General features: G+C 49.1%; 1 protein-coding gene and 1 long non-coding RNA gene across 2 annotated transcripts; one reads left to right on the plus strand and one right to left on the minus strand.

Moving 5' to 3' along the window:
* Positions 1-456: 456 nt before the first annotated feature.
* LOC145506535 (uncharacterized) lies at positions 457-2,877 on the plus strand. The gene is made up of 2 exons (XR_014054006.1): positions 457-1,890; positions 2,222-2,877. It is a non-coding gene; the product is annotated as an uncharacterized LOC145506535 (long non-coding RNA).
* Positions 2,878-8,823: 5,946 nt separating this feature from the next.
* Positions 8,824-10,219, minus strand: NPPB (natriuretic peptide B). Its single transcript, XM_081486010.1, has 3 exons — positions 10,014-10,219; positions 9,503-9,749; positions 8,824-8,965 (listed from the first exon to the last, which is right to left on the minus strand). The coding sequence occupies exons 1-3, from the start codon at positions 10,137-10,139 to the stop codon at positions 8,949-8,951; spliced, it is 390 nt and encodes a 129-aa protein (XP_081342136.1). The 5' UTR covers positions 10,140-10,219; the 3' UTR covers positions 8,824-8,948.
* Between the last annotated feature and the right edge of the window lie 1,548 nt (positions 10,220-11,767).

Raw genomic sequence — 11,767 nt, forward strand, 5'->3', positions numbered from 1 at the left:
CATCAGTCCTCCCAATGAATATTCAAGGTTGACTTCCTTTAGAATTCACTGGCATGATCTCTGACATCGAAGGGACTCTCAAGAGTCTTCTCCAGCACCACAATTTGAAAACATCAATTCTTTGCTGCTCAGCCTTCTTTCTGGTCCAACTCTCACATCCATACATGACCACTGGAGAAAATGTCCAGCACTGGCCTCCATTTACTAAGTGCCAGACCCAATGCTATACACTCTTCAGTGCAATGTATCCAGAGGGGAAACACTACATTGAAGGGATTAGAACCCTGCATTGCAGCCCCAAGAAGTTAAATTCCATGCATCTTTGTGGCCTTCTTTTCCTTATCTGTGAGCCTTAAAAGAGCTGTTACTATATAAATGCATTTTTAAGTGTGAACTGACTCATTGGAAAAGACCCTGATGCTGCAAAAGATTGAGGCAGGAGGAGAAGGGGACAACAGAGGATGAGATGGTCGGATGGCATCACCGACTCAAAGGACATGAGTTTGAGCAAGCTCCAGGAGTTGGTGATGGACAGGGAAATCTGGTGTGCTGCAGTCCATGGGGTCGCAAAGAGTCAGACACGACTGAGCGACTGAACTGATCTGAAGTGTGAACTGCCATATAACTGCATGATACTCATAATGGTTATCTTTATTGGTTGGTTGGAATGTGTGAGACATGGTGCTGAGAGTTTTATGTGGATTCTTCCCTTTTCATCACCAGCCCCAGGAGGTGGGTATTGTCCCCATTCTCAAGCCTGAGAGCATCTGTCACTTGCCCAACGTCACTCAGCAGGATCAGGACACAAACCCCAGATCTGATGCCAAAGCTTGTAATCTCAACCCACTTCTCAGATACTGTCGCTTCTTAGCACAAAGTTTCCTTTAGTTTCAGTTCCTGATTAAACACTGCCCTAGTCCCAGTCCTTTAGGTTGTCTCTGAGCACCTCCTTGCCTTCCCCCTGCCGTGGGGCTGTAGCTTTGCATGCTTGGCAAGTCTGTGAGTATGTGGACTATCTCAGGAAATCAGCACACCCAAGCCCCATTGATTTTCTATGCATGCAGCAGCAGGCAGTATCTTGCAGTAAGCAGCAGTAGTGAGCTGGAATCCAGACCTTAGTTCCCTGACCAGGAATCCTAACCATTAGACCAGAGAGGCCAGCAGCTAGGGCCTAAATCCCCAGTCCTTGCCTACTGAGATAAGAAGGAATTCTGATGAAGAGGTAGAAGGTAAAGAGAAAAATAAAACATTTATTGGAAAGGCAGAGTGCATGCAGAAAGACGCATGGGCGAACTCTGTGAGAGCTGTTTCCAGAGTCACACCTTTGGAAAGTTTAAATCCGTTAGAAAGGGCCAGTTTTCCGGGTCTTTGTCTTTCCTCTGGCCAATAGTCTGTTTTGCCTCCCCTGGCTACTTTGTCTCAGGACTCTCCCCTCCCAATCAAATGGATTTCAACACAAAGGCGTCTGGGAGGAAAGAAGCAAGACTCATTATGGCCTGGCATCCCCTGACTTTTGACCCCCAAGGAGACTTTCTGCACATGTGTAGTGTCTCCCTTGCCCCAAGGAGGGGGAATATGTGATTTCTTGACCCTTCACTCAAACAAGATTTAGCCCCACTCTGTTCTTGCCATGATTGTTATCTGAAGGTGTGCATAAGAGACAAAGCCTGGCTATTTACCCTGTTTCTATTGTTACTTCCATTTCAGAGGGTAAACAGGAGTGAGAGAGTGCAGCGAGCTCAATCAAGTCCAGAGGGGAAACACTACACTGAAGGGATGAGAACCCTGCATTGCAACCCCAAGCAGTCAAATCGCATGCATCTTCAGGGCCTTCTTTGTGACCCCATGGCCTGTAGCCCACCAGGCTCCTCTGTCCATGGAATTTTCCAGGCAAGAATACTGGAGTGGGTTGCCATTTCCTACTCCAGGGAATCTTCCCAACCTGAGGATCAAAGCTGTGTCTCCTGCATCCCCTGCCTTGTCGAGTGGATTCTTTTACTACTGAGCCACCTGGAAAGTGCCTAACCAGGAGCCCACCTATGTCCTGTCTCGGGCAATGCAAACAGGAGGCTAGTTGTACAGGTCCAGCCTGACACCCCTTTTTCTTGCCCCATGAAATGTAAACAGAAAGCTAGCTGTGAATGCCTAACCTGGAGCCCATCTATCTCCTGCCTTACCATCACATATTTACACACCTAACTTGTTTCAATCTACCCTCTAGAACCTCAGGAACTGCAAATGGAATGACAGCTCTGTCCTGGCTGTTCCTCTTCTACCTGTGCTCAGTCCTTGGCTGGTCAGATGGAGAGGCTGTTACACAGCAAGAGGACAGGATATCAAGGCAGTACGTATCCAGGGGACGTGAGAGACATCCAAGGTAGTTTCATTCTAAAGGAGAAAGCAAACCCCTTTACTAATTTGGATTGACCAAACTCAACTTCAAATCCAAAATGAGTGCAATTCTGACGAGGAGCTCTGGGGGCCAAGAACCACCGTATCCTGGAATGCATTCACAGCTTAATTGCTCGGGTGGCAGGGTTATTATTAGCAAAGAGGATTCAGTGGGCAGCCACCCTGGGGGAATTGATGCTCCTCGAGTGTGCGTCAGACAGCCTGTCTCCTGGAGATGCCCTTTAAGACAGGCCTTTGATTCGGGCAAGACTTCCGGAAGGGCACCGTGGTGGGTGGCCTCTGCCGTGGCTTAGCCTCTGAGGGCGGATGCTGCTCTTTTGTCCAGCTCCTCTTCTGAAGTCTGTTGGTGGCCCAAGGAAAAGTGGAAGTCCCGTGCAAATCCAGAAGAATTTCAGAACTTTTTTCAGTTTACTTTTATATTTAAAGTTACTTTTCCCGTTCCAGAGTGAATCTGGAGTGGGGGCACAAGTGTCATTTTTTTCAGCTTCTTCTTTTGTCTCTGTTTTGTTTTTTTTGTTTGTTTTTTTTTGCCGAAAAGAATATTTAGTTTTCTGCCCTGAGGACTTTGTACAGATTACCACCTCCTGCACTAACAGGGCCCAGGGAAAACAGATAGTCCCCAATATACTCACTACCCCAATGCTATGAAAGCCTTCAATTTGAGCCTGAAATGGAAAATGACTTAACGTACAATTTCTCTTCCTTTCCATGCCCCTGATCCACTTCAGGGTGTGTGTGTGAAGGAGTTAATATTTAATGGGATGTTTAGAAGCCAGCCTGTGGGAGTAAAAAGCAAAAGACACAGAAGACCAGATCCACCCCCCACCCCCACCTCTTCCACTAGCTGAAAAATCAAAAGCCTTTATTTCCTTATCACTGGAAAGAAGTCGTCTTAGTCATATGATGGAATGAAGGTTGCAAACGGCTGTGAGAATCCAGAATTGGGGCATCTCCAGTTTTAGTTGAGTTTGGTTTCATGATCCTTCAGGGGAATGCTGCGGGCTGCTTCAGGGAGCCATGAGTGCCCAGCAATGTTACACATGTGCAGAACTGGTGTGAAAAACCCATCACATTCTTGGCATGACTCTGTCAGACCTAAACAGCCTAAAGCAGAAGCCCCAGTTTGGAGAAACTGGTAGGACACTGGTCGTATTTAGGAAAGATTGCTTTAGACTTAGAAAATGATGTTCTGTTTCTTTGGTGCAATTTGGAAGTGACTGAAACTGGAATTTGGGAGCAGATTGCCCAGGGGAAAAGGCCCAAGGCAAGTGTATTTGCTAAAGCTTTGGGGGCTTCTAGTTTAAGTGCAATAATGGTGAGGGGAAAAGGGAAGTATTAGTCAACTATTGCTATGTGACAAATTACCCACCTCTTAGCAAACTTTTGTTTTTCCAGCTGCAATGGCTCTTTGTTGCTGTGCACGGGCTTTCTCTAGTTGCAGTGAGTGGGGTCTACTTTCTAGTTACTGTGTGCTTGCTTCTCATTGCAGTGGCTTCTCTTTTGCACAGTATGGGCTCTAGGGTGTGTGGGCTTCAGTAGTTGCAGTGTGAGGGCTCAGAAGTTGTAGCACACAGGCTTAGTTGCCCCTCAGCATGTGGGATCTTAGTTCCCAGACCAGGGACAGACCCTGTGTCCCCTGCATTGGCAGGTGGATTCTTAATCAGTGGACCATCAGGGTAGTCCCTACCTAAGCAACTTTAATCAACACATATCTATTATCTAACAGTTTCTGTGGACCAGGTATCCGGCTCTGCTTAGCTGTATACCAACTTTCTCAGAGCTTGCACAGGCTGCAATTAAGATGTTGGCCAGGGCTATGGTCATTTCAAGGCTTGGCTGGGGACCTGTTTTCAAGGTCACTCCTGTGTCTTTTGGAAAGCCTTGGGTCCTCACTGACTGTTGCCTGGAAATGTCATTTCCTTATGACATGGACTTCTCCATAGAGATGCAGCTGACTTCTTTTAGGTAGAGAGAAAAGCATTAGGTAAACCACCATCGTTTTGTAACCTAATCTTGGAAGTGGTATCCCATCATTTTTGTTGTCCTCTTTTCATTAGATGTGAGTCACTAAGTCCAGCCCATACTCAGAGGGAGGTTATTACCAAGGGCATGAATACTAGGAGATGAGCATCACTGCAGACCATCTCAGAGGCTGCCCACCACAGGTAAGGAAAGAGAAAAAGCAAATACACAGTGATAGGTTACCAAGTTGGTCACAGCTTTGAGAAAACAATTTAGTGGTAGGTTGGTTGGTTATTGGTTGGTTGGTTGGTGTGTTGGTTGGTTGTTGGTTGTTTGGTCATGGTACACATCTCCAGAGAGTTTCATGGCACCCAGCATCTTGGAACAGTCAGTGAGGAAAGAAAAGGATGAAGGTGCTGCATCGAATCTTTTGGGCTGCCGTAACAAAGTACTACAAACTGGGTATCTTAAAACAGCAGGACTGTATTGTCTCACAGTTCTGAAGGCTAGAGTCCAAAATCAAGGAGTCAGCAGGGCCACGTTCCCTTTAAAACCTGTAAGGTAGGATCCTTCCTTGTCTCTTGCAGCTTCCAGTAGCTGCCAGCAGCTTTTGGCATTCCTTGGTTACAGATGCATCTCTCTGATCTTCATCTCTTCCTTCTCTTGGTTTCTCTCTTTTTTTCTTGTAAGGACACCAGTCAGACTGAATTGGGCTTCCCTGGTGGCTCAGATTATAAAGAATCTGCCTGCAATGCAGAAGACCCAGGTTCCATCCCTGGATCTGGAAGATCCCCTGGAGAAGGGAATGGCAACCCACCCCAGTATCCTTGCCTGGAGAATTCCATGGACAGAGGAGAATGGTGGACTACAGTCCATGGGGTCGCAAAGAGTCAGACACGACTAAGTAACTAACACTCACTCTCTTATAATGAATCAGGAGCCCACCCTACTCCTACTCTATGACCTCATCTTAATTTTCTCCGCAATGCCTTGATTCACCACACCCCCTCCAGCATACCACCCATGGACATACCTGGAGTACATGCCCTCCTTGGGGGCCTCACAGGGAGGAGGAGTCTCCCTCTGGCTAAGGCATGAGGGTTCTGCTCTCTCCCCCCGATGCAAAAAGAACCAAGTAGGGAAGGCTGGAGCAGGGGGGCCATTTAGGAAGCTGGTGTATCAATATGGGCATGAGTGGTGAGGGAAAGAAGGAGGAATGGAGATGGTACCTGCCTGGGTGGTCCAGTCAAAGAATGGAGTCAAGGAAGATTCCAAGGGCTGAAGTCATCAAGGGTGGGGATCCCTGGAAGAAGGTTTACTCATTCGGGAGTGTCTTAGTTTGGGTTCTCCTGAGCCTGAGACACATAGTCAAGCAAAGTAGTTTATTTTGGAGACAATCCCAGGAAATATTGGCAAGAGACTGGGGAAGTGACCAGGGAGAGGGGTTTAGTGATCACCGTGGGCAGCTGCAGCTTAATCCCCATACCCTGCAGAGAAATCTGGGGACCAGTGAAAAATGCACACCACCTGTGAACCGAGGGCACTACTAGATGTGGGTTGAGTGCTGCTCCTGGTCCATGTCAATTTCCCAGCACTTCCTGCCTGCCCCCAGGAAGTGGGCTCTGGCTGCCAGAGAAAGTCCTCAGGCAGGAAAGTGGGTTCCTTCTGGATGGAAGTAGGGCTGGTGTACACTGTGAGGGCAGGGGTTGTGTTTGGCAGGGTCAGAGACATGATACTAGGGGCAAGAGAGTGGGAGCCACTGTCCCAGGGCTGAAATGCTATAGAATGCCCACACAGTTCCATGAGGCTTGGCTCTTCATCCCATGAGAGAAACAGGCCACTTAGTGGAAATGCACTGATTTCATGAAAAATTCTACAGAGACAGAGATAGACAGCTGAGAACTACAATATGAACAAGACAAATGGCCAAGTTCATGACTTTGTGCTTAGACCTGGTTCTGCAGGGGGCGGGGGGAGTGGGGAGGATGCATTCTTTTCTTGCCACAAATCATTCTCAGGAGGGTCAAAGCTGCCACAAAAGGATGTAGAGGGGAGTGTAAAATCGGTGACAAGAGATGAAGAATTCAGGTCTGACACTGTCCTGACTTCAATAGCCTCAACACTGGAGACCCAGCAGAACAGGCCCACCCTCTACTGAAACTCCTTCCAGCTGCAAAGCTGAGGGCTGTGAAGCGTGGGTCAGTGTTCACCAACATGTCTTTCTGGGTAGGTTACAGTGGCAAGCATCCATGGAGATACATAATCTGCCAGCTTCTTTGGAAGACAAGGTTGATCATAGGTAAGTCAGGAGATTAAGGCCATGGCTGAAGTCCATGGGGATGTGTTTGAAGGGGCCAGGATCACAGGTCAGGGAGGGCTGGTTTTAAAGGGCATCCTTAGATGGTGCATGTGCCTTTTCACTGCCCATAAACACCAAATACAGGAGGAGCTTGATGAGATGTCATTCCATTGGGCACATCAGACCACCAACTTCCCACCCTCCAGAAGTCACATTTGGCTCTTCAGTTTGTTTTGGAGTCCTTTTTCCCGGACTTTGGCTTGGGTGAAAAACCTCAAGTAACAGGATGTATCTGTATCATGCATAGACTCTATCACCTGAGCCCTCTATATGGAAGAACTGGACTTACCTGGAAGACTTCTGAAGTGCGGGCTGGGTTTGTAAAGTGGGTGTTCTGGGAGGAATCTGTCTTCATCATCTGAGCAGCAGAGGGAAGTTGACAATAGGCAGTGGCCCCAGATGTTGAACTGACTGATGCCATTACGAGGGGACCTTCCATCCCACCAGCAAGCCTAATTCACTGGCCTGGGAAGGGATGGACTGTTCAGTGGTTAGGGATATGGATGCTGGGCCAGCCTGTGTGGGCTTGAATCCTGGCTCTGCCACTTTACCAACTGAGAGACCCTGAGCAAGACATATCACCCTTCTGTGCCTCAATCTGTAAAATGAAGGATAATAAGAGTTCTTCCTGCATAGCTGTTGTGAGGGCTAATATGAGTTCATGGAACTGTGCCTGCACATTATAAGTCCTTTATAAATGTTAACTATCAAAACATCAGGAAAAATGACTCACAGTTTTGTTTTTGTTTTAGGATAAATTGGTCCTAAAACCTTATTTTCAAAACTTTAATGTCATTAGATATCTATCACCTCAGATGCAAACTGGGTTAAAGTGAGAAATAACACAAAGACCCACCAATTGTGGTTCCCTCTCACTCAAAGAAACATCAGATGAGGACAGCAGGAAAGTCATAAGAGTGCAGTTAAAGGTCTGGAGCTCAGGGAAAGAGTACAGGCTCCAGAGTCATGAGGATCCCTGCTCAAATTCTAGCTCTGGAACTTAGCAGCTGTATGCTTTCAGGTAAGATGCTTCCCTTTTCTTGGCCTCAGTTTTCTCATCCATAAAATGGGGATACTCATAGTCCTGTCCTCCTGCTGAGCTGGTACCATAAAAGGCATCCTTGGCCAAGGAAACTGCATAGGCTGAAAGCAAGAGCAAGTTCCATCACATGATGTGGGATGCCTGGAACCCAAGATGCAGGGGGAGGGGCATCCTGAGAGGAGAGGGCAGTGACCCCCTACCAGCACTCCCAGCAGATTAAGGCAGCACAGTAGGGTTCTGGGGCTTGTCTCTTTTTCTGCCTTAGAATAAAAATCTTTCCTCTCTAGGGCAGAGAGGAAGTAAAAATGTGGGACCCCAAGGGAAGGGCACTCCGAAATGCTGGGCCTCTTTCAGGCCCTTCTAAGCTTGTGGGCTCAGAAAATGAAAATGCTATTAAACTTGGGGATTTGAAGTCACCTTTCCAGGATGACATCAGGAATTGAAGGCCTGAACCTGAGGTTGGAGGCAGGAGGGAGAACTCACACTCATCAAGAATGCAAATAAGCCAGCGTCCCTCTCTCTCTCTCTGATACACACACACACACACACACACACACACACACACACACACACACTGCCCTCGATCTCTGAGAGCTTCTGGAAACAACAAATTTATGGAGAGTGCCTCCAGTGACAGAATTCTAGGCAGAAGGAAGGCTATTGTCAAGGGGCAAATATCCTGCCACACACCCTCATGTGGCAGGAATACATTAGGGTCCATTCAGCTCCCACAGAGAAACTGTCAGGCTTTCAAAAGTAGTTTCTGGAAAGTGTCTCAAGTGTCTGAGGTGTTTAGAGACATTTCAGAACATGAAAAAAAACCTTAAAGAAAAGTAGCCCCCCTCCCACCAACTGCTTGATCATCAGCCCTTGAAGCTGTGTCCCCACCCCACCATTAAATGGACACCATTGGGACCTGCAAGAAAACACAGGGTTTTGGTTTTTTTTAATGATGGGTTATTTTTTAAAACACTGAGACAAATGAATTTCAAAAGAAAAAAGCTATAATACTGACTTTATTTCATCATGGAAAATTTGTGTCCAAAGATAAGAACCATCTTATATAAAACAACCAAATAAATAAATAAATAAAAATAAATAGGAGTTGCTTCCAAGGGGAGCAGGGGTTGATGGAGAATCAGATGCAGCCATATCTGCAGCCAGGACCTCCTCTTAGTACCTCCTCAGCACTGTGGGGGAAAAAGAGAGAGTGATGATGACTTTGGAGTGGGAGACAGGCAGGATCGGAGCTTTCCCTCACCCTGTGCCATCCCTGCCACCCCTCTCTTCAGTTCATCTGCATGTTTGGGGCTTTGGAATTAACCCATCTCCCTGAACCTCCCCTTCCTCCTTGTAAACCAGGGATTACCACACCCCTGGTGACCCTCCCCTCTGCCTTCCCAGCTTTAGACAGTTTAGGGGAAACTAGGAGGAAAAATGTTAAGTACTCTTTCTGCTCTGAGGAGGGCCTGCTGAACAATGACTGAATTACATCCTAAGGTGACTCTGCCCCTTTCGGTCAGAGAGGCAGGAGGTGGATAGAAGGGGTCCCAGACATGAAAATGAATGTTGTCCAAATTTAATATTTCCAGAAAGGCATGCCTTGGCCCTGAGGACTTTCAGCAAGGAAGAGTGATGTTCTTTGTTCAAAATTTGGTCCCCTGACACATCGGACCCAGAAGCGGCTCTAATGGTGATGTGCAGTGGGAATGGGGGTAGATACTCACCATTGCAGCCCAGGCCGCTGAGGGAGCCGATGCGGTCCAGCCTCCGCCCAAAGCAGCCAGAGTCGCGCATCATCTTGGGGCCCCGCAGGGCCTGGAGAATGCTGTGGCGGGGCCCCTGGAGCCCCGCGGCGGCTGCTGCCGGAGAATCCCAGGTTTCTTCCAGGCCCTGGCCCTGCTGGAGGGGCTCCACGCCCAGCTGCTCCGCCTGCAGTTCCGAGACCCTGTCTCGTAGACGGTCCAGCAGCTCCTACAATGCACGGTGGGGGAGCCGGAGCTTCAGAAACCCGCATCTGGGCCCAGCCGCCCTCGATGGCGCCAAAGCGATCCAACAGCGCTGGGTACCGGCTTCCCGCACCCAGTCTCGCCGTTTTCTGATTCCCTTTCTGATTCCCGTATCACTAATTCCCAAGAGAGGGAGGGGACCTCTTGGGATGTAGGGGGGGGGACCCGTTAATTGCTGCTGTCCGCGCCCTCCCGGCGAACCGGGTTTACGCAGTTCGGCAGCTCTCACCTGTAACCCGGGCTGTTCCGAGGCCGGGCCGGGGCCACCCAACGGGTGGGAACGACATCCTAGCAGCGACAGGTGCAAGAAGAGGAGAAGCAGGAGCGCCCGGGACAGCGCCGTCTGGGGGTCCATGTCGCCGGCGGAGCGGATAGAGGTTGCGGCCGCGGCTGCTTCGTTGGGTTGCGCTTCACTTCTCACCTTCTAGTGCCCGGTGGGCGCTCTCCCGGATCCTTGGGCAACAGCGGCCTTTTATCCCTGGTCCTGGGAGCCGGGCCGGCCCTGCCTCTCTGGGTTATCTCTGATTTATCGGCTGCATTCCGGCCCGACCCGCTGAGCTCAGGGCGGGGGAATGCACCTCTCTGCGCCGAGGGGGTGGAGGCTGGGGAGAGCAGGCCTTGTATAGAAATGGGCCTGACCGGGAGCTGGAACGCGCGCCCTGGGTGGGGGGGGGTTGGAGGGGTGGGGTGCGGGAATGGGGGCGTAGGCAGGGAGGGGTAGACACCAATAGGTCCTTGTCTCTCTCTTCTTCCTTTTCTGAAAAAAACCCGGGGGCATTAGCGTGGAATTTTTTTCTCTTTTCTCCCCACCCCCATTCCTGGATTGAGCAGAGAGAACCCCAGCGATCAGAGACCCGACGCAAATGCCGGGCGCACGAGGTGACTCACAAAGCACGGCCCCAGCCAACACCCCATCACTGCAGCGCGTCTTCCCTCCCCGCCTGGAACTCGGCACCCCGCCTGGAAGCGCGCAAGCCTGTAACTCTGCCCGGCGCCAGACCGCAGGTCCCTCGGGCGCGCTGACCGCTGTCCGTGGTTCTGATCACGCTGAGCCACCAACGCGAGAGGTCTTGCTCTTCTCAACTCCGGTCTTGCCAGAAAGACAAGAACGGGGCAGGGGCCAAGAGACGCCTGAGACCCCCTCCCCGCCCTCTCACGACCTCCTGCACTAGGATGCTAATTCTCCAGTGTCACCTGATTAAAAGTCTGGGTATGACAAGGAACTCCTGGAATGCTGATCCTTCTTCCGTCCCTTAAAGGGTAGAGCTGATTTGACAGGAATTTTGAGAGGCAAAGCCCAGAGATGAAGTCATTCAGGAATGCCTTCTATCACATCTCCTCCAGGTGCCAACACCTCCTCTCCCCCACCAAGTCAACATAACGGAAAAAGCAAAGATGACTGCAAGATGGTTATCTATTTAGTGGGACACTAGGGGTGTGAAGAAGTGTCTTCTGCAGTGCCTCCGTCAACTGGTCGTCCAGGATCTCATTCCCATTTGCAGATCTGGTCTGTAATTTGCAGGTCTGGACCTCCTCCCTGTGATTGCAAAAGGGGCTCCAAGGGGAAAATGGCCCTGGGAAGAGACACAGCAGATTAAATCCCCCCTAAAGTGTGCATGACTGATGTCACCGCCCCTTCCACATAACTGTGTTGGCAAGCATCAGGATGAGGGAGAAGGGTTGTTCAGGAAAGGAAATGTGTTATGACAGAAGTGGAGAAAGGGGCAGAAGCTGGGACCACTAAGCAAATCTTGCTTGAAAAATAGCACCTGCCAGGTATTGAGTGAGAAAATTGTTATTATTGTTCTTCACTTTTTTTGGATAAGGAAACTGAGCTCAGAAAAATTAATGTACTTTTTTCTTTTCTTTTTTACAAGAAAACTGATTTTTTTACCTTAATCAAGGTACAGTTGATTTACTTAGTTTCAGGTGTATAACATAGTGATTCAATATTTTTATAGATTATACTCCATTTAAAGTTAT

Source organism: Giraffa tippelskirchi, chromosome 5 (genome assembly GCF_054371585.1).
Source record: "Giraffa tippelskirchi isolate mGirTip1 chromosome 5, T2T-mGirTip1v1.2.pri, whole genome shotgun sequence".
Lineage (NCBI taxonomy): Eukaryota > Metazoa > Chordata > Mammalia > Artiodactyla > Giraffidae > Giraffa > Giraffa tippelskirchi.

Coding starts and splice junctions, on each gene's coding strand:
- NPPB (XM_081486010.1), bottom strand. CDS start 10,139: ATGGACCCCCAGACGGCGCTGTCCCGGGCGCTCCTGCTTCTCCTCTTC. Junction 9,750..10,013: donor CGGAACAGCCCGGGTTACAG/GTGAGAGCTGCC, acceptor CGTGCATTGTAG/GAGCTGCTGGACCGTCTACG.